Source organism: Doryrhamphus excisus, chromosome 15, assembly GCF_030265055.1.
Source record: "Doryrhamphus excisus isolate RoL2022-K1 chromosome 15, RoL_Dexc_1.0, whole genome shotgun sequence".
Taxonomy (NCBI): Eukaryota; Metazoa; Chordata; class Actinopteri; order Syngnathiformes; family Syngnathidae; genus Doryrhamphus; species Doryrhamphus excisus.
In genome coordinates this window covers 12,244,430-12,272,178 of record NC_080480.1, presented here as the reverse complement: position 1 = coordinate 12,272,178, position 27,749 = coordinate 12,244,430, and the positions used below count along the sequence as shown (strand labels likewise).

The 27,749-nt window shown below is 42.7% G+C and overlaps 1 protein-coding gene across 4 annotated transcripts; it reads left to right on the top strand.

The window, feature by feature from the left end:
• Positions 1-27,050, top strand: metrnla (meteorin like, glial cell differentiation regulator a). Of its 4 annotated transcripts, none has more exons than XM_058049194.1 (6): positions 1-216; positions 17,027-17,133; positions 20,392-20,587; positions 23,152-23,540; positions 26,307-26,366; positions 26,451-27,050. In XM_058049194.1, exons 3-6 carry the CDS (start codon positions 20,493-20,495, stop codon positions 26,762-26,764), a joined length of 858 nt encoding a protein of 285 aa, XP_057905177.1. In that variant the 5' UTR covers positions 1-216; positions 17,027-17,133; positions 20,392-20,492; the 3' UTR covers positions 26,765-27,050. The 4 variants fall into 4 exon arrangements, with proteins under 4 accessions (XP_057905177.1, XP_057905178.1, XP_057905179.1 ...); XM_058049195.1 differs by having other exon boundaries at positions 16,914-17,133; XM_058049196.1 differs by lacking the exon at positions 17,027-17,133.
• Positions 27,051-27,749: the final 699 nt, after the last annotated feature.

The following is a 27,749-nucleotide window of genomic DNA, read 5'->3' as shown; positions in this document are numbered from 1 at the left end:
TATTCAATTGGTTCCAGAAACGCACTAATTACAAGCCATACACCTGTGCTAAGGGCCAATGCTGGGCTAACTCTAAGCTTAGTAACACTTTTAACTGAAAAACGACAACATCGATCCACCCGGAAACTGTTGAAGATCTTAACGTGGGATAACACTTTGTAATTCTGCGTGGGAGATGCGACGCTGCAGTCTACGGTTCACGTGACGACGTCAAAGGTAAGACGAGCACGTGTTTACTCTGGCTACTATGGCGTTGGTGTTTTGATCTGCAGTCTTGCTTTCGTTAAAAACATCGATTGTATGCGTAGTTTTTTACAATAAAGGTAGGGTTTGTGATGCTGGCTTGTTGGGTCCCGAGGTTCTGTAGTGGTTTCTGACCCGGGTGCGTGTTTTATTTAGCTGCTTAACCTTCAATGTGTTTATTATGAGTAAATAGGGGTTATAGTATTCCTCACTAACAATGTGTTGAGCCATTTTTTCCATGATAAATGAATTTCAAATGTCATTATAAAACCCGCTTTTCATTAATGAGGATGTTTAAAGACAATAGAAGTCCAAATGTAGAGTATGGATGTGTTTATGTGGAAACAGGATGTCTCTCAAATGAATAAACCAGTGAAAACCGCAAGCTGGCAGCACATATAATGCCCCTCATCAACCTAATAAGTCACTGCTGTGTTCTACTTATTGGATCTCATACATCCGCCTCTATTTTAGGAGCTAAACCCAAGAGTTAGGGGTCTAGAATTACACTGCAATGTTCTTAATCATTTCCATCAGTGATGGCCCCATTTGGAGGCAAGACTGTGTGGCACGAAAACACGTGGAATAGTGCTAGAGTATTTTCCGGGAGGGTAGGGATTAGTAAAATAGATGATACATGCAAGGAGAAAGGACAGTGGATGCGGTTGACCAGCCGCTGTCATCCTCAATGAGCGGCTGCACTCCAGGAAGTGGTTTGACACGTGGGCTCAAGCTGCTGCAGCAGCCTCGAACCGCATCGTGGTGTGTTGTCGCCTCGTTCTTTCAACTCAATGTTCATATTTTTTGCTTTTTTGGGAAAACAATGACAGATGACAGGATTAGCGCCAGTAGAGGAATTTCAATGTCTTAATATTGTAGTGGTTAATTTATTTTTCCACTTTTGTTGCAGTTGAGAATATAAGGTGGGACTTGTTTGTTAATGTTTAATGAGTTGTCTGCGTGAAGAAGGCGGCACCTGTGGCACATGCGCAGTTTGTATCTCATAATTTTGACTTATTATTTTGACATTCCGATCTCATATCGACTTTCTTATCTTACAATTATGACTTACCATTGGGATTATTATTTTTTGTCCGGTCCGGAAACGGGCTTGCACGTGTGTGTAATTGTTAAAATTTATATACGTATATTACTATACTATAGTGCATAGGTTGTCATTGAAGTTTGTAATAAAATATATATATTTATATATATTTTATTACAAACTTCAATGACAACCTATGCACTATGAAGATTGTAATCAAATATTACAAGTTTAATAAAATATATATTTTATTACAAACTTCAATGATATATATATATATATATATATATATATATATAAAATCACTTCCTGGTTTCTATTGGAGAGAATTATGCTGTGCATCTTCTAAAATGCACTTCTGCCACCTTGTGGCCGTTTTCCATCTTAAAACTGCAGCAAACATGATCTCTTCTATTGTAGAGTTGCATTATCACCTCTGTGCCTCTCACACCAAAAATATAGGACTTCTTTGGGAGTGGGGTGTTGGGTAAAAAAAAAAATAGTCAATGAGTTAAATATGGCAATATAATGCTACAAATTTACATTATCTTCACTGTGTGTATGCTAATAGCCCTGCCTCTCCCCACTGAGACATGACTGTACGACTGACAAAAGAGCTTACTCCGTTTATGCCGTTGTTCTATGGAACCAACTCGCCAATGTGCTTGAATTAATCATTCATTGATTCATTCATTTATTGTGTGATTAATTTATTATAATTCCAGACCGGAACATTTTTTTGAACAAGAAAATCTTGTCACATTTTAATCTTGCGACACCCCTACACTACACTCATTTGTAGTGGATTGTATTATAATAACTACTTTTTGCAAGTAACACAGTTACAAGTGTAAATACAGTATGTTACTTGCATAATAATTGCAGAGACGGCTCGGTGGTGAGAATTTGACCCTGGAATGCATTATTTGGATTTTTGAGGTTATTGCTTGAAGCGTGCATGCAAGTGGTAGGGCATTGACCTTTCCACACACACAGTGTTTGTTATAGTTGTGTTGTGGAGGCATCCTGTGCACGTGGTTGTTTCTGGGTCATGATGGATCTGTGATACAGATAAACCGAGATGAAGTCTGGGACAGATGTGTATCTATGAACAATGTGTAGCATTTAGTAGAAATGCAGCGGTATTTGGTGGGTTTTTTTTTTGTATGTGTTAGTTTACATTATTAATATAATATTTTTTTTTACCAATTCACTACATTAAAACTTATAAAAACAAATTAAAACTTCCCTCGGTTTGGCTCTACTTCAATGTATACACACACAAACACACTTATTCAATCAAGGCTTGCAGTCTTTGGACACTGGGCATGCTTCCAGCACAATGGGTGAGCCATTAAGCGGGAGTTATGAGCACAGCATCCTCCCTGAAGAGCGGTAGCCTTATTACGTCTGCTCGACCCTGCTGTTTACAGTCTGCCCTGATCTTACACCGCCCCCCCCCCCCAACTCCTCCCTCTTATCGTCAACTGTACTTATGAAACAGCGGCTACGCCACCTGTGTGTGTGTTTTGTGAGGAATGAGCTGACTGTCCCGCTTGACTGTCCAAGCCTGATGGTTCTGTCATTATTTAGCCCCCCCTTAGCCCCAATTTACTTCTCATTTGGTTGTAGTGTGCCAGTTGGGTTTTTTAGCCTGGAGCACTGAAATAAATTGCACGTGTGTCGTTTTTTGTCAGACGTGGAAGGAGAATTCCCCCTCCAACCCACAGCTGGCCCAGGAATGCCCCCCACCCCAACCCAACACACACACAGAGCCTTCTCGCTCATCCAAAACTCCACCCACCACAAGTCGCCACACACTTCATCACTCCCCTTCTTCCTTTTTAACTCCGGTCTTCTCTGCCATGACACTTTCTGAAGTTGAGCCCCTTCCAAAGCCCAGGAGGGTTGCCATGGAGATGGATGGGGTTAAGGGGGCGGGGCGTCACGTCATCCAAACCGCTCGCCTTGAAAAATGATCAAGTTGGATTTGAATGGACACAAATGTGATACAGTCCACTCATTTTATGCTGCAATAACAGTCTATTGCAGTATAAAAATACTTTTTTTTTTATGCTCGTCACACATCGCCTTTGTGCCTTCATTTATATTTGCTAACGGCTAGCACTCGTGAAGCCACCCCCTGCCTCCACTACTGGCACCAAGAGGCTTAATAGCTGAGAAGATGCTCACACTCTCGTGTTCATTTCATATACAGCCAATACACACAGACACGGAGTAAACACTCTTGTCATCCAGCCTGTGTACCACAGAGAGGCTAACAGATGGGCAAATACTTGGGGCTCATAGTTAACAACCTGTTTTGTTTTTTTTTTATCATTTCATAAATTGATGTATCCATGATTGACAGATCAATTATATACATAGTCGCGGCATGTATATAAAACCATAAAACCTTTTTTGGAGGTGTTTTATTAGCAGCCTTTGTAGGCGCAGTAGTTGGATCCAATTATGTCCAATAATGACCTGTCTCTTTTTATCTGTTTTTATATCTTTAGAACATATTTCCCCGCCCCATATGTGCAGTTTTCCTTGAAGTTGAAGACACAAAGAAAAAGTCAGTCCGTAACATGCCCCAAGGTAGCTGAGGTCACAGGTTAACTAACTACGCTTTCTTTTGAAATGTTCCGCTTGCTCACAAGGAAAAGCTGAAGTCAAAGGTTAAATCATACATCAAGTCACATATAGTAAGGTTTAAATGCAAAGCCATTCTGTCCAGAAAAGCTTATTAATATTGTCTGTTTGTCTGTTAAACGGGGGCTGCACGGTGGTCTAGTGGTTAGAGCGCAGACCTCACAGCTAGGAGACCCGGGTTCAATTCCACCCTTGGCCACCTCTGTGTGGAGTTTGCATGTTCTCCCCGTGCATGCGTGGGTTTTCTCCGGGTACTCCGGTTTCCTCCCACATTCCAAAAACATGCTAGGTTAATTGGCCACTCCAAATTGTCCATAGGTATGAATGTGAGTGTGAATGGTTGTTTGTCTATATGTGCCCTGTGATTGGCTGGCCACCAGTCCAGGGTGTACCTCGCCTCTGGCCCAAAGACAGCTGGGATAGGCTCCAGCACCCCCGCGACCCTCGTGAGGATAAGCGGTAGAAAATGAATGAATGAATGAATGAATGTCTGTTAAACGCCTTTAACACGTTAATAAGAAGGCAACACTGATTTGTTGAGTCGTGGTACAAATTCCTAATATTGTGACATCATCATTTGTGCTCAATTTGTCCATCAGGAGCAATTGTACATGTAGGAAAAAATGACCTTTTGCCATTCTGCCAGATCTGTGGTGTCCATTCCCCTGCTGAGGAATTGCTAACAGTTGTAAAACGTCTTGACTCCTGGAAGAGATTTACAGGCACTGAACGGCGGCTCACTTTCATTTTCTGCTAACAGGAGAAGCGGAACAAAGGGAGCGCTGTTGAAGACATGCGGGGCCACAGTGGAAACAGGTTTAGACATTGTCATCATGAACTCCACACACACTCTTTTAACGTTAAAAGATTGCCATCTCGCATTTTTATCATACCGCACCATCTTCCCCTCTTTTTATGGGTGCATATTTCACAGTAAATCACATTATACAATGAGTGCCCCCCCCCCCCCACCTCTGGTGGACAAAGGCCTCTAGTGGGTTTTGTGTGTACTCCTAGGTATGCAAATACTTATTGTTCATCATTCCAACACACAGCAGCAGAGTGGCGCTCCATGAATAACTCCTGTGTCTAATTATTCATGAAAAATACATGCAGGACCGCTTAAAACACGGCGGGGGAGGGGGTGGGGGGTCTACAGCAGTATGGAGGTGGTGGAGGCACTTGTTGATGCTGAAGCTAAAGTGAACCAGATGTAGCTCAGGGGACGTACAGCGGGCGTTTGGACACGGCGTAGCTCGATGCTGAGCTCATTCTTGGACTACCGGATCACTATCAAGCTCTCGATGGAGTCGGAAAAAAACCAGCAAGCGGTGGCTGCTGCAGGTGTGGAGGATGTTGCTGCTCCTCATGGGGTGATTGTAAGGGAGTGACGGGTGAAAGAAGAACATACACATGTAATGTACGGTACATGCATACCAGAGAAACAGCAGGTCCCGTTTTGCATATTTGGTGTTCTATAGAGGCTCTTGAACATGTCACTTTAAGAACTACTGCTATGCTTGGGCTTTAAATATGCACACAGTTATGAATTATTCGTTTAAAATCATCATACATTATATTTTTATGTCACTCCAGGTTAACTTTAATAGCACACTTAATATGGCCAGTTCACAAACATCTATCTCTTACTATTAACATGGAAAATGTACAATACACTACATACTGTATTGGTGTATCTTGCAGTACTGCATTAAACGATGTTGCACAATACAACAATTTTTTTCCTCATTACTTCCACTGCATGGCGTCAGCCATATATATGCATAGTCCTGACAGAAGCTGTTGACAGACAGCGTCAAGCGCACTTCCAAGTGATCGTCAGTCAAAGGCATGACATTCATAGAAAAAAAAAAAAAAAAGAGTTCTCCACCATTCCATATGGAAGTGCTAGGTTTTTTGTTTCTTTTAAAATATGTACTTCATAGAATAAGTCCATTGGAGGTTAATTCGTTGGCTTAATAGTTTGCTACACTACGCTTAAAGGAGATGCTGAAGCATTGTGCAATGTTGTGTAAACAAAGATGGCTTCGCTGTAAACTCACGCAAGCCGTGCAGAGGTATTCATTATTTTTACAGGCGTACGTATGTATATGACAGATGAATGTCAGACTGGCTGCCCTGTGTCTTAATCAAATGACGGAAGTTGTATTCAAGATGGTAGAATATAAAATACATATATAATATAACTGAGTTTAGAGAAATAAATACATTTTAGGAATATACAGTCTAGAAAATCCTCGGACAAGAATTGACAATTTGCACAAGAGCACCAAACATGGGACATTGAAAGGTGGAAGAAAATGTTAGTTTAGTGCAGAGATGGGCAAACTGCGGCCCGGGGGCCACATGCAGCACACGAAGCGCTTGAATCCGGCCCTCCATTTGCTTTCTAAGTATTTCAAGTTTCAACTTATAACATACAAACTAGCAACATGACTTGCAAGTCGGATGTCTTATTTAGTAAAAAAAACAAACAAAAAAACTGTAAAATTAAATGACATAGTTTGAAGTGGTCTGATGTTTAAAGTGCTCCTGAAAAAAGGGACATCTTATAGTATAACACTTTTACAGATAAAATTAGACAAATAATTCAAGGAAAATTATAAGCATGTGTTAAATATATGTTTGGCCCCCCAGACAATTTTAACTCAATGCGGCCCACGAGTCAAAATATTTGCCCCCCCCTGGTTTAGTGGCAAGATTATGCAAAAGCCAAGGATGAAACTCTTAAATTTAGTTGGCAAATATGTCATTCCACTACTAATTTTCTGCTGGTCTGGCAGCAAAGCCCGTAGTTTGAACCCTGCACCCCCCCCCCCCCCCCCCCCACGCCGCCTTCCCTCATGCGCTCTGTTGAATGTATCAAGCTACTATTTTGCATACTAGAGCCTGTGTTTTCCTGAAACGCCTTGCTGAGCGCTGTCATTTCCTATCGTCCCTCAACACATCTTTCACATGAAAAACGTGCAGGTCGCCATCTAAAGTACACAAAAAAGTTGCTATGGGGGGCCCCTGCTGTCCTAGACCATTGTCGGTCGGGGGGGTGCGAGGCATGCTTTGACACATCAGCGGAGGATCAGATTGCTTTTGTTGGGCCGGGCCCAGGTCCTCGCCGCTCCTGGCCACTTCAAAGGCCCACGTCAGTGTGCGTTACCGTCCGCTACGAGTGCTAACTGAGGTGGATCAGTGGTGTGTGTGTGTGTGTGTGTGTGATCGGCGGGGCCCACGGTGGACCCTCAGGACGGACACCCTGTTGTCTTAGCAGGCGAGGCAGTCATGCAGCGGGGGGGAGTTGTCAAAGCTCCATGAGCGACAGGTGAGGAGAAACAAGATGGATGGGGCCAGTGGTGTTTTTATATAAGGGGGGGAAAATGGGGGCTCGGTCAATGGGGGCACCAAACACTTAGGTAGATTACCTATCATCAAAACTACAGTAAATGAGCCTGACATACTCTTGCTGTGTTTTGTGCATTTTAATTAAATTAACTCAACTTAAACCAGCCTCGAGGCGGCACGGCGGTCAAGTGCTTAGCGTGCAGACCTCAGCTAGGAGACCTGGGTTCAATTCCACCCTCGGCCATCTCTGTGTGGAGTTTGCATGTTCTCCCCGTGTATGCGTGGGTTTTCTCCGGGTACTCCGGTTTCCTCCCACATTCCAAAAACAAACTGTAGTTAACGGAAAATGGGAGCAAATATAAAAGTCTTGAGTTTATATTTATCCGTGGCGTCATCTTCTGTGGACCTGCCAGCACAAGGTCCAACAAGGAGCAAGCAAGGGTGGGGGCGTGAGGATGAGCCAGGTTGGGAGTAGGATGGCGGGGGTCAGAAGTCGCCGCACAGGAGGCAAAAACATCCTCCCTGACGCTCCCAAAAACCACAACCTTTTAATGCAGCGGGGGCCGAGCTGATCGGTGGAAGGGATCAGCGTTTTAAAGCAAGTATCGGCCGATGTTGAACCATACTTTTTCACTGATATCAGCTGATACCGATCTGTGGGCGATCGATCGGAGCACTCCTAATGTGTACATTATTTTGCAAGAAAATCTACTACTGTACTGGAAATAAAAGGGGTTTTGCCGGCTATGGTAGGGCAGTGCCCCGCGTGCTTCTAATAGACGTTGGTGTAAAGTGGTTACATGTGATTTGGGGTGCTTGGACAAACCAGCTCGTCTCGCCGACAGGTGCGACAGGCGTCCGCATGCGTCTGTCAACACATCCTGACAGGATGCGTCTTCCCGGGCATGGAGGGACACGTTGTTGCGGCTGCCATCGCCTTTTGTGTGCTCACCTGCTGCCACAGTAACAGTATCCAACAGTGCATGCTTCAGAATGGGCTTTTCACAATACTGGAGTTCTTTTTGACACAGACTAATTGCTGTGTCAATAACACTGTGTACAGTACCACAATCTAAAATTGCTTTGTATTTGTATTTGGATTGCCCGTTTCATTGCATTTTGAATTGAACCAGGTTATTACTGCCAAAAAACAAATTTTGAAAACTAGCCACAAAACATATAAAGTAAGAAAAGCATGTACTACAAGGGACTATTTATTTCGTAGTACCTCTAAATCGAGCAGAAAGTCATAATTTTACCTTTGCCCAAGGCCACGATGGAATCGCGTTACGATGGAATATTAAAATCTGAGATTTTTAAAAATAAAATCATAAATTTAGAAGAAAGTTGTACATTCACAAGCATCAAATCGTAAATTCAGAGAACTTGTACCTTTTGTGACAGGCATTGCCTGAGACAGCTATGACAGGGGAGTGTTCGAAACCGCATACTTACTACTACATACTTCCATGCCCATAGTATCCACACTCCATACTGCATACCCAATCCATCAGACGGTATGCAAAGCGTTTACACTACACCGTACTACATGATAACCCACAATGCATTGCGTTCCTACCCGAGCCGAAATTGACAGGCTGAAGCCAATTTCACTTTACCTCTAAACTCTTTAAATACATAACTTTATTGAATTTTTTTATTTTTTTTAATCAGGCGAGAAAGTGGCCGTTTAGATCCCGAGTGTGCCATTTATTTGTCCAAATACCAACCGTTTACAATTTCATTCGGACGAATTTGACAAAATTTAAGCTAGCCAAAGTGAGCAACACACCTCTGGTTATTTTCATAAAGTAAAACACCCCCTTACTTTTCTCATACAAAAAAAAAACATTGTGATAAATCACTGCTTTTACTTTGAAAACAAGAAGCGAACCAACTTGCAATATATCCTGCTTGACACCGTTGTTTGGTCCATCCTGCTGCTCAGTTTTCAGCCAATGTTTTGTTTTTGTTTTTTTTTTTGCAGTCACGTCACGTTGATTATATACTCAAAATTTCTGGCGAATGCATCCGGGAACATCACGCATACTCAAAAACTGCAGACTGCCAGTGTAGACATACTGCATACTCGAATAGTTAGTATGAGTAGTAGGTACTAAGTTCGAAGGGGGCGGGCCATAGAAGGCGGAAGTGAGAAGGGCTAGCTAGCCATGCTAATCCGTTGGTGCTCCACTGCGCTGTTTTGCTGCCACGTTATAAATAAAAGCTTGCCAGATGTAAGAGGAAAGTTTCCTTCCTTCCTGATTTTCCCCTCTGTCACATATGACACAAAATATTGCGTTTTTTTTTTTTTTTTTTCTAATATGGCCCTAATACTCCATATAGGGGATCTTTGGCTAGCGTTTTTTCACTGCAGGTCCTTCAACTGACAAGTTCTCCATAACAAATATATTGTTTGTTCATAAAACCTCTAGAAATGAATAGAAATCCAGTAAATGTGACACTTCCTGTTTGTGGGTAACAAAGTGAAGCCTGAGGGTAAACTACGTGCAGACATTTAGTAGGAATGTGCTCAGTGGAGGTGATGTCAAAGTCTAAACATCTTTTGGCGACGCACCACCAAGCTTCCGTCATTTATTGTTTGGACAGCAAGGTTCATCGTCGCACAATAACATTCTTGGAAGACACACACACACACACTTTCATTCAAGCAGTGCATGATTCCAGATGTTTCCTAAACGGATGAAAGGCAGGGAAGCTGCTCACAGAGTCCAAATAGACTCAACTAAGAGTTGGATGCAGACCAGCTGGAAGTAGCAAGACCTCTGTGATGTTTCCTGCATGGAGAGGAACCAGGCGCCGGCCTTTTTAGTTGCGATTTATCTCCCCAGGATGTGTGTGAGGCACGTGGGGAGGATGGGTGGGCTGACATCCCTATCATTACATTACAGAGCCCTGTGATAAGACCGAGGGGAAGAAAAACAAACACATTTATGTCTCTTTTTATCAGGCGAAATCACCCCCAGTGGAACAGTCTATTTTTCAACTTCGGGATTAGAAGCGGCAAATTAAACTGCTCCAGTTGCTCCGATGACTGATCCCTCACGTGGAAAAGATATTATTTAAGCCGTCACACACATTTCAGCCATAACGTCAGGTGCAGGAGACCTCAGAGCTCACTACCCAACCAACCTCAAAACATGTCACTAGTAGTCAAGTGGGTGTTTTTTTTTTTTTAATGTGTAACAATTCTGCTGCTACCTCTGTGTGTATATAATGGGTCCATTATGGGATGTTGAGTCCTGCTGGATCTGAGACTTTGGCAGGAAGCGAGTGGGACGGTGTTAAGGTGCAGAGAGAGAGACCGCCGCTAAATTGTCGGCTTTGTTTGTAGGCATTTCACACACTTGCAATAGTCTGGGGGTGTGGGGGGGGCTCAAAGCAGCTTTTCTTTGCAGCTCTGCACGTTTAATCGTTCTTATGCAACACTGGTGTTTTTGTCGTAGAAGAAAAGTCTACCGTGGCTTCATGAAGAGTTCTTAAAGGTCATTTTTATTGTGCATTTTGCATAATAGTGGGACTTTTTTAACGCTGCCTTTGTCTGTGTGGTTACAAAAGATGAGCAATTATCTGGAAGCGAGGTGTGTAGATGTCGTTTCTTCTTCTCTTGCTTGAGATTCACCTGCACGCAAGCATGTCTGGTCATGAGTCTGGTCGTGTTTTTAACAGGTGTCTGGCACTGCACTTACATGTGGGTCGCCCGGTCTTTAAAATAGCTAGACTGTTACCTAATGGTCCTTTTTGAACGGGTGCAGTCTTCTTTCTTTTCTTTTCTTTTCTTCATTTATTTCAGACATGCATACTATGTTGCATTATTCTTTCTCACATATACATTTACAATACACTTACAATATATATATATATATACACACACACACACACACACAACACCTCATTACTACACATGTCTGAAAAGGAGCAGGAAGAAGCAAAGCTTATTAAATCCTACCCCTTCTCCACGCCATAGCAGTTACCAATTCAATAAGTGATTTTTTTCCACACATATAATCACAGAATCTTACATAAGACAAAACAACAAAAGAAGAGTGAGAACATCGGGCACCCCAGCAAAACCCCAGGACATTGCTGAAGCACACCACCAACCCCGCCAGTCCACCTGGCCCCGACCCCCCTAGCCCCTGAGTGCACCCACCGAGTGCCCAGCATTCCCCGCACACCCCGCTGCCCTCCAATAAGATGCCATTTTGGCTGGACCCACAATTATGTGTGATTCCTGGGCGGGCCTACATTTGGTACATTGGTCTTGTGTTCTCAGTTTCTAGTTGTGTTGGATTTTTTTTTTTTAAATGTGAACCCCATGACCTTGGAAGGCCCAAAGCGGATAAAAACTGCTGATTTGTCTCTCCCAGAACCTTAAAAAGGTGTGTGTGGAGATATGGGCGCCGGGCGCCGTACCGCTTAAGCTAGCCAAGGAGCCGCCAACTAACACAACAATAAGATCACAGAGCGCGGCGTATCCGTGCTCAGCGGCTGTGATCCCGCAGCTGATCCTGCGGCTGATTTGGCGGCCCCGCGTGTTCCGTTTGGTCAGCAAATCGACCGCTTTCAACTTCGTCCAGGTTCTTTCACGTTATAAGCTCCTCTCTGCACCTGTTTGGAACTTCAAAATGACCTCCCAGACTGCGAATTTGCCCTTTCAGCATCCCTGCAGCATAATTTCAACTCAATGGGGTCATCTCATTTGACTGTGTTCTACGTAATACGGACAAGTTGAAAGCAAACTTGGTGCTGGAATGAAGTATTGTACAGGAATGATGCCGGACTAATCTCCCTGTACAAACCATCTTGGGAATGAACAAAAAAGCTCCTCCCACCTCCACGGTCTAGCATGGCTGTCGCCCGCTATTAGCCATCCTATGGCCTGATGCGTTTTGTGCACAGCATCCTGCCCTGATGAAGAATGAGGCCTCTCGTTGAGGAAACTGGCAGGCCACAATGGAGGCAAGGGAGCGAGAGGACCCACGGCACTTTCTCCACAGGAAAGCATGAGAATGAGAGCACCGAAGCTAATCTGGAGGAGCGGAAGTTGTCCTGCCTGGTGTGGAAGGGGAGTGTTTGTAATCGGGCACAAGTGCTTCCTCTTGTGAGCCCCACTGGTCCCTATCTTCCTATAACTTCACACTACCTTTTAAGACCGTTTATAGCCCGTTTTTGAGACACTCAAAAATGATAATTCAGTTTCAATGTCTGTACCTGACTGTTTAGTAGGCACATGTCCATACTTTAAGACAAGGGTCTCAAACACGCGGCCCGGGGGCCAAATGTGGCCCGCAGGACACTAGTTTGAGGCCCCTGCCTTGATATGAAAGTTTAATGTTAGTGCGGCCCGCGCAAGTTTGATATGGATGCTGTATGGTATCATGTACCCAGAAAAAATTATTACGTTTGATTAATGTTCATGTTAAAGGTTAAATAACTGTTAATAGTTATCCTCCCTATCCGTGTGGAAGTGGTACGTTTTTGGCTATTTAGTTTAAAGGAAATAACTTGAAGGCTACCATTTAGGTCGCTAGCTCTCTAGTTTGCGAGTTAGCATGTGTCTCAAGACCCTGCAGTTGCGCAATATGTTGTAAATAAAAAGAGTATAAATGTGACTATAGTTGTTTTGTCATGTCTACAGGGCTCTAATAATGTGTTAATTTTAATCTGAAAAAAAAATTGTCTACCCACCAACTATATGTGGTTTCTTAAGTTTTTATTATTTGCTGTTTTATTATTATTATATTTATTTATTACTGTGATTGATTTTCTTTATTCTTGATTTGTTGATTTTTCATCTTTTGTGTAGAAAAATAAAAATGAAGATATTTGAAAACAGTGGAATGTTTTATCAGAGCTTTTATTGTAGAGAATCGGAACCAAAGCACTGGAAAAGTTTGTATATTTTTATGTTTTTAATAAATGCGTTTTTTTTTTTTTTGGAAAACCTGATGTGGCCCAGTCTCACCCAGACCCTAGCTCCAGTGGCCCCCAAGTAAATTGAGTTTGAGACCCCTGCTTTAAGGTGTGTAGCGAAGCCTCTTATTTTCCATATAAAACATTCTTGAAGTGGTGTAGTGGTGTGGCGGTTACTGGAAATGTTTCCAGGCTTGAGAATGGCTAACTAGAATTCCTTGCTTTGACTTTTCATCACAAAAGGCTAACATAAGAAGGCACTTTGTTTTGTTAGCGTTGTTTTTATTATTAAAAAGGCCTTCAACTGATTTGTTTTAACACTTGACTACAGTTTGAAATATGCATTTCAGCTAAGTGCAGCCTCTGTAATGCAAGAACCATGGACATTAAAAATTGTACAATGTATGCCAACATTTGATGGAAATCCGCAGGCCTAATCCACATCTGATCACTTAAAATGACTGGGCTGCTTTCATCGCTACTTTCTGACCCAAATTCTTCATATGAGCCCTCAGAGCTGTGTTTTGCTGTTGCTGCTGTGAGGGAGAGGGATTTGATAGCCTAGCGCAGCTTGAAGACATCAAGGGGCTCACTCGGTACCGTCTCCACTAGCAACCCTCCCCTGTCCTTGTAATAGATACTATACAAACCGTCATTTTCTCCACATTGGTCGCTTTTCTTTGTCTTCTTATTTTGAAATGCTCCTTCTGCGTGTAATCTAAACAAGAGGCAGCCTTTTGTCTTCTCTGGCTTGCCAAGCCTTCATGGAATCCTGGAGTGAAATGTGCCAGATGCTGCATACTTCAAATATGTCACTTTCCACTCCACATATCAACGACTACACCAGATCCTGACCAGAGCTGGAGATCTGAGACCACTGTGCTGCGATGCGTTTTTGAGGGCATCTTGTTTTAAGCAAGACCGTGACAGGGTCGCGTAAAAGGTGTGAAGAGAGACAAAGACCATGCCTGCCACTTCCAGATGACAGCGTTCCTGTTTTGCTCAAGAGGAATGCGGACGCAGGTTAGAGCTCAGTCACATTTCTGACACTTTGAAAGCGAGCCAGGGAGGGATGATGACAGGCAGACGGCAGCGCGATCCTATCAGGGCCTCGTAAACATACCACGAAATATTGAACACTCTCGTGTGGCTGACATGCGTCAGTACAAAATGGACGGGGGGGGGGGGGTACAAAACAGGAAGTTGGGGAACTAAATGTAATGAACATACTTGTTTGTCAGATGTGCTACGTGTAGTCAAACTGCTGACATCACACTACAAATCAACAGGGGGCAGCATAGTAATGGTATCCTTGCATAACATAACTTTTTCTAGACTGGTGCATTCAGGTGCATCACGTAACTTCAGGGACACTTGCAAATCACAGCAAACACACCCAAAATAGGTGATATTTCCAAAACCAACCACTTGTTGCTCATTTGGCAATAAGACAATGTTACATCAATGTTAAATACTAAGTCTGGGGTGATGATAAATTATAGAAAATGAACTCCAATTTTGCCGGTTGAAATATATATTCACTTATTCCATAGAACAATTGCATGAACGGAGTGAGCAGTTTTCTCAGTCCTATAATTTCTTTGTCTTGGATGGGGTGGAAGCCGCCTTCCGCCAGTAGCATACACAGAAGAGTGTAGCTTTGTGAGGAGCAATGCAAGTACTAGGGTCACGTGGCTAAGCTGGAGCCTATACCAGCTGATATGGATGAGTGGCATGGTACACCCTGGACTGGTCACCAGCCAATCACAGGGCACATATAGAGACAAAACAACTATTCACGCACTCATTCATACCTATGGACAATTTAGAGCAGGGGTCTCAAACTCAATTTACCTGGGGGCCACTGGAGCTAGGGTCTGGGCGAGGCTGGGCCGCATCAGGTTTTCAAAAAAAAAAAACGCATTTATTAAAAACAGAAAAATATACAAACTTTTTCAGTGTTTTGGTTCTGATTTTCTACAATAAAAGCGCTGATAAAACATTCCACTGTTCTCAAATATCTTAATTTTAATTTTTCTGCACAAAATAAGATGAAAAATAAATAAACAAATCAAGAATAAAGAAAATCAATCAGTAATAAATAAATATAATAATAATAATAATAAAACGGCAAATAATAAAAACTTAAGAAACCACATATAGTTGGTGGGTAGACAAATATTTTTTTTTCAGATTAAAATTAACAAAGCATTATTAGAGCCCTGTAGACATGACAAAACACGACTATAGTCACATTTATACTCTTTATTTACAACATATTGCGCAACTGCAGGGTCTTGAGACACATGCTAACTCGCAAACTAGAGAGCTAGCGACCTAAACGGTAGCCTCCAAGTTATTTCCTTTAAATTTAAAAGGCCAAAAACTTACCACTTCCACACGGATAGGGAGGATAACTATTAACAGTTATTTAACCTTTAACATGAACATTAATCAAACGTAATAATTTTTTCTGGGTACATGATACCATACAGCATCCATATCACACTTGCGCGGGCCACACTAACATTAAACTTTCATATCAAGGCGGGGGTCTAAACTAGCGTCTTGCGGGCCACATTTGGCCCGTGGGCCGCGTGTTTGAGACCCCTGATTTAGAGTCTCCAATTAACCTACTGTTTTGGGAATGTGAGAGGAATCCGACACACTAATGGCATGTAGAGCCAGTGTCGGGCCAAGGTGATGGTGTACTTTTATACTTCTACTCCCTGTGTTTTAAGGAAATAACATGTTTAGTCAACCCCAATTAGACTGTCTGATGTTCTTGCATCAGTACACCAACTGTAACTGGCAATAAATGCTCCTCAGTTCAGACAATTGGGCAAGGCTCGTTTTGGACAGGATGTGGAAGTAACCTTACGGTGTTATTGTTAACACATCTATAGCCGTAGACTACCATTTGTGTCTGTCATGTGCAATTGACTTACCCGCGTTGGCCCAATCACTAAAACTGTTTCAAAGCTAAATGTTGAACAAGAATCAAATATTACTACAACTGAAGAAAATTCAAAGAGTTGAAGATGTAAGGGGGCAAAGCAATCACATCCTGTCAGCGGGGCCGTTGATTTTTATGGTTGCTTTTTCACCTGGAAACGACTTCTGGCCATGAAAGTGAGTCAGCAAGAGTTAAAAACAACAGCCTTACCCTCCCCCCTACAGTTAAACCCTCCCTGTCACCCTAAACTCCACAGGAGGTCCCCCTCCCCAATGTGCCATGCTCCAGAACACTACACGTTGTGACCAACTCTATTGGTTCCTATTACTTATTTTAACTTTCCAAAACAGGAGGAATACCAGAAGATTGAGAAAATGAGTAACCGTCTTCTACTATCTTGTCATCGATTTATTATCCCGCCAAAAACACTGCCAGTGAAACCGGTTTCCTGGAAGCGGCAACCAAGGGACCGGGAACATGTCATCAAGCAACTGAGATACACACTTTCTCATCATACATTTTTTAAACTTTCTTTATTTCAGACATGCATACAATGTTACACTAATGTATACAATCACATTTACAATATACACCTCATTGCTACACATGTGTGAATAGGAGCAGGAAGAAGCAAAGCAAAACTGAAGCGATGGTCATAGCTTCGCCTACACTGAAAATCGTGTGGCTATGCATCATTTCTGCATCAATTTCCATTTTCAGCATTTGCTCATCCCTTGCCGCACAAATGGCGCGGTACAGGGTACACCCTGGATAGGTTGCTAGCCAATCGCCGGGCCAATTCATCGAACATGCGTGTTTTTGGAATATGGGAGGAAACCGCAGTAGCCGGAGAAAACTGCACACGGAGATGCCCAAGGGGAGAGTCAAACCCAGGTCTTCCCAATCTCCTGACCGTGTGGCCAACTTGCTAACCACTCAGGTAAGCGTTCATATCAGAAACTCAATGAATTGTGATGCTCTTATTTTGAAGTTTCAAAGCAAACAACTCCTCTGAATGTTATTAATTTAAACGGGTTTGCAAGAGTGTGTATGGTGTATGGATATTATTGGATCCAATGTTAATTTTTGTGTCCTACAAATTAACCCTGACGTGACTGTTAAGACCAGTGATTCTCAACTGGTGGCTCGGGGACCTAAAAGAAGGCTTCGAACCCATTCTGGGTTAGTCTCAGACAGCTAGTCAAAAATGACATTTATAGTATTCAATATATACTTTTGGGGATTTTGTATAAAAATATTTTGATCAACATCCTCCTCCTGTATTTCCAAAGCACATACAAAGTGAAGTATGTAATTTTGTGTTCTATTCAGTGCCATTTTGATATTTATTTGTTGGTTTTCTGTGTACTGTTTATATAAGCTAGTAATTTGCTGTGTTTTTAAAAGCAGTTCACGGCCGTGGGGAAATGTGGGTTCCATGGTAAGACCAGTTGTGAAACGTACTTACCAGTGTGGTTTCGTTCATTTTCAGGTAGAGAAAAAATAGCTTTTATCCACATTTTAAGAACCAGTCGCACATATTTTATGAGGTCCTGCTAAATACATGTGGCATTTATTCACAAAGTAGTGTTTTTGCCCTGCAAAACACATACAGTACTGTATGTAGACTTGCTCATATAAAAACACCTCAGTCAGCTGTTAAACTAAAACCATAGTCCAAAAGCCAGTACTTTACTGCAAACCAACCAGCCCAAAGAAAGTTTTTATAGCGTAATAAACCAGAGCAAAGTGTGACAGGCATCATGTCGTAGCACGCCTTGTTCTGTTACCTCATCAGGGAGTCATTTGGCGATGACATCCAGCGATGACACCGACGAACACACGCAGTCCATTCAGTCTCGGTCTAGTCAATGAATGTTTCCCAATATTTGTCAGTTGGGGTTGGGGAGAACGACTCTCCAAGCCAGAACTTGTACGCCGTAATCCCGACACATCAGTCATCATCCAGTGACAAGTCATTCCCAAGTCCCGAGACACCGAGGCTACAAACGGTTCTCTCCTCGTCGGACAGGTTTTGTTTCCCATAACTCCAAACATTTAGTGTTTCACAACAACCTGATGCTACCTGAGATTTTTTTTTTTTACGGGAGTGATGTTTATAGGATGAAGCCAGTTGTAACTGTTGGACAAGTCCATGCAGCTCTGCTTATTCCCACAGGGGGAAAAAGCAAAATAAACTGTGAGGTGACTAAAGGCTAGGATGTGTGTCTCGGTCATATTCAACAAAAGTTTTTTTTCCCCCTCCATTTCCTGTGAAAGGAATGACTGGGTGCTCATAATTAGAGGCATACAATCCCGACCAATGTGGCTTTGTGGCAACTTGACCAATATTAATGACTTTAAGGCTATTGATGTGCTCAACAGTCTATTAGGCGATCAACATCAATTGATAAACAACAACTAACACTTAAGAGACCCTGGGGATATTTTATGAGGTAAAGAGGTAAAGGATATTCAGTTTTAAAACACTTTAGAATTGGCATCTGTTTCCTACATTAGCTTAAAAGGGCACCAATAACTGACATTTAATGCAATCAAGAGTTTAATTGGTATACAGTGGTGGAACTACGAGGTGGCCGTGGCCACCCCCACGACTGAGGGACAATTTTGACAAACACAGCTCTGTGCCACAGAACATTTAATTCAGCCTAACCCCTATTTCCACGTGGACGCATTTCCCTGCCGCACACAACTTTCCGTGGGGATAACTGCCTATTTTGGGGAGGATCTGTCGATAAAACCACATCTTGCATGAACTGCAAGTGGTAGGTAAGTTTTCCATGATTACTTTGGTCGCTTCTAGCATTAGCTAGCATACTAGATAGGTGGAACGATCCCAATGTCAACATTACCGATACAATGGGCAAATTGATTCCAGTGTCGATGTTGTGATAACATTGTGACTTGCAAGAACACAGTGCTGTAGTAGGGGTAATTACAATGGCAAAAAATTTTTTGTGCTATTTACTGGATGTTTGTCAGTCTACCAGGTGAGCCAAACCTACATTAGCTATGTAATACATTGCTCTAGAGCAGGGGTGCTCACACTTTTTCAGCATGCGAGCTACTTTTAAAATGACCGAGTCAAAATGATCTACCCACTACAAAAATGCAAAACATCTATTTATTTTCAAATGTATTGAGGATTATTTGTACGTACAATGTATGTTGATGTACCTTACATAACCAAATGAGCCAATATTGCAAAACACACATAATTAACTATTAACATTTTTTGTAATTACCTGAGTTTACTTTGATGACTTGCACTGAATTGAACCAGCCAGGGATGCATAGTCCGGACAGTAGCTGCTGATAGCCAGCCTCAAGCACACTTCCAAATGTTCATCAGTCATGGATAATATCCGTATCATAATATCCGTATAATATTCCATATCCGTATGGAAGTGATATATTTTTTGCCTTTTTACTTGGTCCAGTTTTTGCCTTTTTACTTGGTCCAGCTCCTTCACTCATTTTAGTGACCATAAACTTTAGTGAGGGCTTAAAATCTCGCAATTCGCCGACTAGCTTAGCACTTTGCATCGTTGTTTACGCAAGAGCGGTGACCTAAAGGTCAAAATTCAGTTGTCATCTGACTGGTTGTCCTGTATGTCAATCAAGTAACGGGGATGGATGATAGGCTGACATCGTAAGTTCTGCTGCACTTAGAGACGTTGTTTGATTTGATTGGTCACCCGAAGGGCAACATTCAGTTGTCATCTGGTGACGGCATTGATGCTGGGATGATATTATTTTAATGTCACGCCGCGATCGACCAGTACCACCTCCGCGATCGACCGGTAGCTCGCGATCGACTTAATGAGCACCCCTGCTCTAGAGTCTATAATATGGTAAAATATCAGGGCCTTGCTCATTTTTTTTATTCGTTCATGCGACATTTCGTTTAAATATTATCACTAAACGTACAGTATCTAATAGAAGGCAGTACGTTGAAGGGTGCTCAAATATCCGAGCCGAGGCGGCACCACGTGAACGCGTCCTCCGTGACAAACAGAGGTGGACGGGGCGTGACGTTTACGGACTAGTGGACGCAGTCGAAACTCTGAGCTCATTTCACGGAGGGCTGTCAATACATCGAGCGAGCTCACGGAGAAAGTTAAATATTTTACGCAACCGTTCCTCGTAGAAAAGTTTATTTTTTTATTTTTTGGAGGGAAAAGAAGCCATGTGAGCAACGACGGACTGTGGGGGGAAAGAAATGTGTCGACGGCGGAGGACTTTAAAGCCACTTTGAGGCGAGAAGAGGAGACAAACATGCTAGCCTCCTCGCTACCTCTCCTCCTGCTTCTACTCCTGTGTAGGACTTCTCTTTGCCAGTACTCCAGCGACCAGTGCAGCTGGAAGGGCAGGTAAGCAAAAGCAAACCGTTTTTCTTTTCTTCTGGCCTTTTTGTAACCTGAAAATAACTTGTTTGGCTACACTTTTGTCTGTTTAAAAGTAGAAAAACGCACCGCTTTTGCATCTCGTCACCGGTCGACCGACAAAACCTTTTTTTTTCAGTCCATACATGTATTAAATGTCTATTTTGTCAATAGCCCGGCGACAATAAATCTTTTCCCATTCAATTTACTATGAAGTTGTCAAACTTGAATTGTCGCCCATTATAAACAACTTATGTATGAAGCCGTTGTAAACAATACTTAAAACAGTATTAGCCATCTAACCTTTTACATTTTTTGACAGCATCTTAAATGCAAGCCTAACTGAACACTATACATCACTGCATATCATAGCAGTCCCTACATAATGTGAAAATGTGCCCCCTAGTGGCATTGGGCAGCATAGAGGATGACAGCCGGTCCATCTGAGACTGTGGTATGAGTGCCACTGGTAGCACACGGACAAAAAAACATGGTTTGGGACTCACTGTAGTACTTGATTACTTTTGTCTGTCTTTTAAACTTTTTAAAGTTCAATATTTATAACCGTTTATTACTTTGGCACCAGTAGTATACTCCATTAAAATGGACTATGAAGGTTTTATTTGAATTTGGATGTGTTTCTCCAATTGAAACTAATTATAGTGATTTATGGAATATGGTTTGGTTAAGTGTGAAGGGGTTACTTTTATCCACTTGTGAGACGGGCATGCTTGAGTGTAATGCAGATGATAGGCTAGATCAAATCAGCATAAAGTGAAAGTAAATGTCTGTAATCATAAGTTGTATCAAAGCAGCCTCACGTCTCTGTGATGAAAGCTCAGGGCATGCGCCTCATTGCACCGCCTCATCAAACATCTGCTGAAATGTCTTACGCTTTAAAGGCTCGCCCCTCCATAGTGCGGTTTTGTGTTTTTTTCCTTTGTAATCCTCCAGTCAGGAGGGGCACTTCTTCTTCTTCTTCTTTTTGAGCCGCGCACCAATAATCTGGTGTTCATTAGTGGGCCTGTTGAATAAGCTCCTTTTAATTGCATGCAGAAATGATGGAAGTTGGAAGAGGCTTGAGTTAATTAGAGGCACGTTGAGCGGAGCTGCATACGCTCCACATGTCTTCAACTTTTTAATATCCGTGGCACATTTGAATCGGAGCATCTCATTTTCAGGAAACAGGGCGTTTTCTCCTCCTGAAGTCAAACCGCCAGCTTGGCACGCTGCTGCGCCACGGATGGCTTCCTGCCTCCGGCTTCTGCCGCAGAATGACTGACAGACGACTTGCTTTTTTTTTTTTTTTTTTTTTAAGACCCCGAGCAGGCCTTAAATTCGGCAGGGAGTCGTTTGGTCTAACTGGCGCCAGAGTCCGAGGTGCTGCCCGGACAAGCCTCCTCCACTGTCTCTGGTGGCTTGAAAGTGAGGGGAGGTTGGGTGCGTGACCTGCATTTGCACTTGCATGCAGCGGCCACAGTTACTGTTGCTGCCCTTGTCTGCTCCAAGGCCCCTGTGGACGTCTATTCATGCACTTCTCCCTACAAAGTCTTCCCAAAAGGCAGCCTGCCAGCGGTGCGTTTGGCCACAGCGCCATGATGGAGGGAGGGGGTAGGGGTGCCGTCGCTTATGCCCCTTTTCCACCACCGCAATTTCTAAGCAAGTACCCAAACATAGGTGATTTTTGACAGCTAGGAATGGAGCCAAAGCTGGAAAAAATGGTGCTAAAGGGCCCCAGAATGTAGCTCCTTTGTCCTTTGACTGGTCCTGGTACTTAAACTCACTTTCCACCAAGTATGGTTTGAAAGGGTATGCATTTTTTTTTTGCACGCTGTTGCAGTAGTATAGTGCGCTTTGTTTACGTAGCAGACACAAGCCTAATCACAATATAGTAATCCCTCCTTTATCACTGTTAATTGGTTTCAGATCTAACTGTGATAAGTGAATTTCGGCAATACAGGATTTCTTATAAGTGGTATATTTTCATAGAAACATAACCCATTACCCAATATAGCAGAAATAATAAGCATAGACTGTACCATTACACTTGTGGAAACACAGCGAGTCGAGGGAGTCCCAAAATACCTCGACTCCTACATACTAGTTTTCAACACCCTATCTTGGAGCTACTGTTTTTGTATAGGGTGAAGTTGCTTGTTCATTAATTTTGCAAATGAATAGTATGGTGTCATGCCAGTTATGTAGCTGAGGTGTAGCTATCGCCATCCTGTCGACAGACCCCTGTGGTGGAAACGCAAGCCTGATTTACTGTAACTGCTGACTGCAACTCAACCGTATCACTTGGTGGAAACATGGCTTCAAGCCCTGTAGGATAGTGTGTGTGTGTGTGTGTGTTTTTCCATTTTAAAGAGTCCCAAACCATTGCGGGATTCGGTACCTTTTGTAACAGAGGTAACTTTTTTATGAGACAGCTTTGCGTGTTTGTCACACACGTCGCATTTTTTAAAATGTTTAATTGATCTGCCGCGTACTATATACTGCTAACTACTAACTAGTATACTCACGTGGATCACAATCTTTTTTTCCTTCAGTGGGCTGACACACGAAGGCCACACCCGGGACGTGGAGCAGGTCTACCTGCGCTGCTCCCAAGGTTCCCTCGAGTGGCTGTACCCCACCGGCGCCATCATTGTCAACCTGCGGCCAAACACGCTCTCCCCCGCCGCCTCCCGTCTCTCCGTCTGCATCAAACCCAGCGCCGACTCCAGCGGCACTAACATTTATCTGGACCTGAACGGGCGGCTGCGCTTGCTGCTGCGCGAGCAGGACCAGGCTCGCGGTAAAGTACACTGCTTTGGCATACAAGAGGGGGCGCTCTTTATCGAGGCCGTCCCGCGTACGGATATCAGCCGGCGGATTACGGCTTTCCAGTACGAGCTAATAAGCAACATGCTAGGAGTGGAGGGGCCCTCGCTGGAAGGTAAGAGGAAACTAACCCATTCATGGAAAGTTTTTTTTTTTTTTGCAGCAAAACGTAAACGGCATTTGTTGAAGACAGGCTAGCATACATGTAATACAGATGTCCTCAAAGTTTTATAATCATTAGTTTTACTTGACAATTAGTTGCTAAGTCCGAGCTCCAAACCTGGGGCGAAGGAGCCTTCTCCATCGCTGCGCCCACCCTCTGGAATTCTTTGCCCCATTCAATCCGCGCTCGCCCTGACCTTCCCACTTTCAAAAAACAGCTCAAAACACACCTGTTTAAATCTGTTTTTTAATATCTGAGTATTCAGACAAGCGCTATACAAATGAAATGCATTATTATTACTATTATTAATTCCCATAAGCTCCATTATTTTCAACCAAACTTGCTCACATTTTACACACACATGCTCGTCAGTCCCTAAAAGGTGTGTACCAAATTTCATGGTGATTCGGCAAAAGAGTGTGAGAAATTTCAAGTCAATCTGAGGAAACTGTTTGGTGTATGAATGACGAATAACTGGACAAGCAACACAGTGTACTTTCATGTTTAGCGGTTCAGGAGTACAAGTAGTTGGCTTACAAAATCACCACCATAAAGACTAATAATTAGCTTAATAAGCTGTTGGATTGTGCAGGTGTAGCTAGTACGGTGTACTGTGGGTGTTGGGTTTAAAACAGCCATCTGCTGCTGATGGAAACATTAACTCACTGGGCCTCTTATTATAGGAAACTCAATTTTGTGTGTGTGTGTTTAAAACCACAGCCGAAAAGTGGCCTCCATGGAAAAACAACCATCTGTTTTCACGCTGCGTACCTGCCTAACCTTCAAGTTAGCGCACCGCCTCCTCCACCCACCCACTCACTCAAACAGTATGAGGCCCACATCTGTTTTCACGTCTCTCCGTCTTCACGCACCCTCCATGTCCTGCCTCATTATCTGGCACGGGCCAAAGAGGGGCGCTTGTCTGATGTTGCCGCCTGGCGTGCTCCACAAAGACGGCGCTCCTGTGTCATCTCGAAGCTCTGCCTCTCCTTCCTCCCGTTGTCTCTCTTCCGCCGGGTTGTTCCCCATCAAGCTGGAATGCATCTTCCAAGCAGATGTTCAACGCTGTCACTCCTTAAAACCCACCCTCATTATTCCAACTTCTTCATCTCTCATCTCCACGCCACTTGAAGTGGTTTTAAGTTGGCGCGCCGCTATTAGTGAGCTTAGCAATGCACGGTCCAGATGTTTGCCGGGGCGCCCCTCCCTTTCCCTGTGAAGTGGTCGCCATCAGAGGAGTGACCAGAGCGAGATGCTGACTCAGCTCTGCGGTTGTCATTCATGGCTGAGCAGACCAATAAAAAGTCGCTGATGGGCTTGAGGCTACTTTTTAATCTCCGCCGCCACTCCAGCTGTTCTTGAGTTTGCGGCGGCTTGACCTCTGACCCCTGGCGTGATGCAACACGACGGCTCAGCGAATGCACGACTCCTATGTTGCATTCAAGAAACCTGGGAAAGCATGAAACGTCCCAAGGAAGGCTTGCAAAGTTCCACCCTTAGGCGGACAAACATAACAAACAACAAACATGGCCGCCACCCACCTGAAGCTAATATTTGCCTTATTTCTAAAGATATTTTTAAGAAACTGAGCTGCTTTAACTAAGCTAACTTGGTCAATGAGTGTGTAGAGTTGGTTCTGACTTGTCCCAGAGTGCCCCCCCCACCTCCTTAACCAAAGTTGTTGTTGCCGTTGTTACTTGAGCCTCAAAGTCATTTTACCCGACCACCTGAGTCAACTCCAACTATTGTACCATGTGCTCATTTTCTCCTGTTGTAAAACACAACAACAAAGTCTGGCGGTGGAAGGTGAAAGTGGAGGTTGTTTTATTTTACCGCCTACAAAATAAGCCAATTGCTTGACCCTTGACCCCTTGACTTAACAAGGAGAGCCCCCGTCTTGTCACCATTCATCTTATTTAAGTCAAGCTGAGAGATTGTCGTACAATGGGGACCAAGTACACAATTTCATATGGAATTGACATTTTAATTTGACTTATTTATGGCCTTTTGTATTCAACTGATTTTTAAATATTTAGACCATTATTGGCAACCTTTTTATTTAATTTTATTTTAATTTTGACTTATTTATAGACTTTTGTATTCAACAAATTTTTAATTTTTTTTATATTTTGACCATTATTGGCAACCTTTTTATTTAATTTTATTTTAATTTTGACTTATTTATAGACTTTTGTATTCAACTAATTTTTTATTTTTTTTATATTTTGACCATTATTGGCAACCTTTTTATTTTAATTTTTTACATTTTTTATTTTAATTTTGACTTATTTATAGCCTTTTGTATTCAACTAATTTTTATTTTTTTTATATTTTTAACCATTATTGGCAACCTTTTTATTTAAATTTTTTAATTTTAATTTCGACCTATTTATAGCCTTTTGTATTCAACTAATTTTTATTTTTTTTAATATTTTGACCATTATTGGCAACCTTTTTATTTTTTATTTTAATTTTGACTTATTTATAGCCTTTTGTATAACTAATTTTTAAATAATTTTTTACTATTTTGACCATTATTAGCAATTTTTTTATTTTATTTTAATTAATTGTTAGTTTTTTTAAATGTATATTTGTTACATAATTTCATTAATTTTTAATGCAAAATACTTTTATTGTGACAAACATATGAAATAAAAACACATGTGCCATTTTCATTCATCATTAGTGACCATTTGTGTGATCTTTTGTGTCTTTTAGCTCCCTGTCAGCCTTGCAGTGATGCTGAGGTTCTTCTAGCAGTGTGCACTAAAGACTTTGGTAAGTGCTAAACCCTCAACGTGGGTTACCGTGACCTGCCGTGTCGTTATAGTATGTAACTAACTACATCGTGTACGTCTACAGTGGCGCGAGGCAGCATCAAACAGGTGGAGCAGGAAGAAGACTCCTCGTCCGTCAGCGTGGACATCAGCCGCCTGTACAGACAGAAGACCCAAGTCTTTGTCTCGGGGCGTCCCAGGGTACGTCGGTGGTCGGGTCACATTAAGATGCCCCTGCAATGCGGGGTCAAGCCCGGGGAGGGCGAGTTCCTCTTCACTGGGACGGTGCGCTTCGGGGAGGCGTGGATGGGCTGTGCCCCGCGATACAAGGACTTCCTGCGTTTGTACAGACAGGCGTTAAGACAGGGGACCAACCCTTGTCACCTGGATACTGACTGAGCGGAACCCAGTTTGGAAACTAGAACCTCATTGGTGGAGAAAAGGAGGTGGACATGCTTTCATGTGACTCCATGGACGGATAGTTGATTCCCAAGCGAGGATCTAAATGTAGCAGCCCTCCTTTTTCTGTTTGTGTACAAAATGTGAAGGAACTGTACATTTTGCAGCACCACATGCTTTCCAAAAAAGCGAAATGTACAGTGTAATAAGTGATTTTTTTTATTTTTGTTTATAAAAAGGCCTGAATGTGAAAAATGATTGAATTAAAAAAAGTGCTTTAACAACACTCAGTGAATGAAGAGTCTTTTATGCTCAGATAAAAATGTCAATGTCGCCGTGTCCGCCGTGCTGCACTTCCTGTAGTGATTTTTGTATTACTTTTGGCGTGGGGGGGTCGTACTTGTGTCAAGGTTAGAGTGAAAGGCGTCATTGTATTCCAGAACTGTAGCAAAGCACAGCTACATCCAACAACTTCCTGCTGATGGTTTCATTTCTGTTTTTTTTTTTTTTTTGGTTTACAAATGTCTGTCTTTCCATAAGTTGGCCCACTTGGAACCCTTTTTTTCCCCCTCCCCTTCCCAGTCATAATTTCAACTGAATTGAATGCCACTCAGTCGTCCTGGAATTGCAGCACTGGGAAAGGCAAACAGCGTCTCTATGGCAACCACTCCTCATTGGGAACCTTTCGCTTTTGGCTGTGACACCAGGAGGAGGAGGAATGGAATTTTTAACCCTATTTGGGTCTTGGTTGGCAACCATTTTTGTGTGTGGGTGTGTGTGTGTGTGTGTGCCAGACCAGGCATGTCCAAAGTAGCTATATCGTTAAGCTAAGTGGATGTTTTGTTCATATAGCTTCGCATTTATTGACCTCCATTAATTTATTCAACCATCATTAATGTACCAAAGTGGCCTTCATCAGTCCTTTCTGGACTACTTTAAACCAGTTTGGTACCCGGGCCTTCAATGGTGACACTGGTCATGTTTA

Excerpts from the sequence above, each read along its gene's own strand:
- metrnla (XM_058049196.1), top strand. The coding sequence starts at position 20,493 with ATGCTAGCCTCCTCGCTACCTCTCCTCCTGCTTCTACTCCTGTGTAGG. Across the intron at positions 20,588-23,151 it reads CAGTGCAGCTGGAAGGGCAG|TGGGCTGACACACGAAGGCC; the intron begins GTAAGCAAAAGC and ends TTTTTCCTTCAG. Across the intron at positions 26,367-26,450 it reads AGTGTGCACTAAAGACTTTG|TGGCGCGAGGCAGCATCAAA; the intron begins GTAAGTGCTAAA and ends GTACGTCTACAG.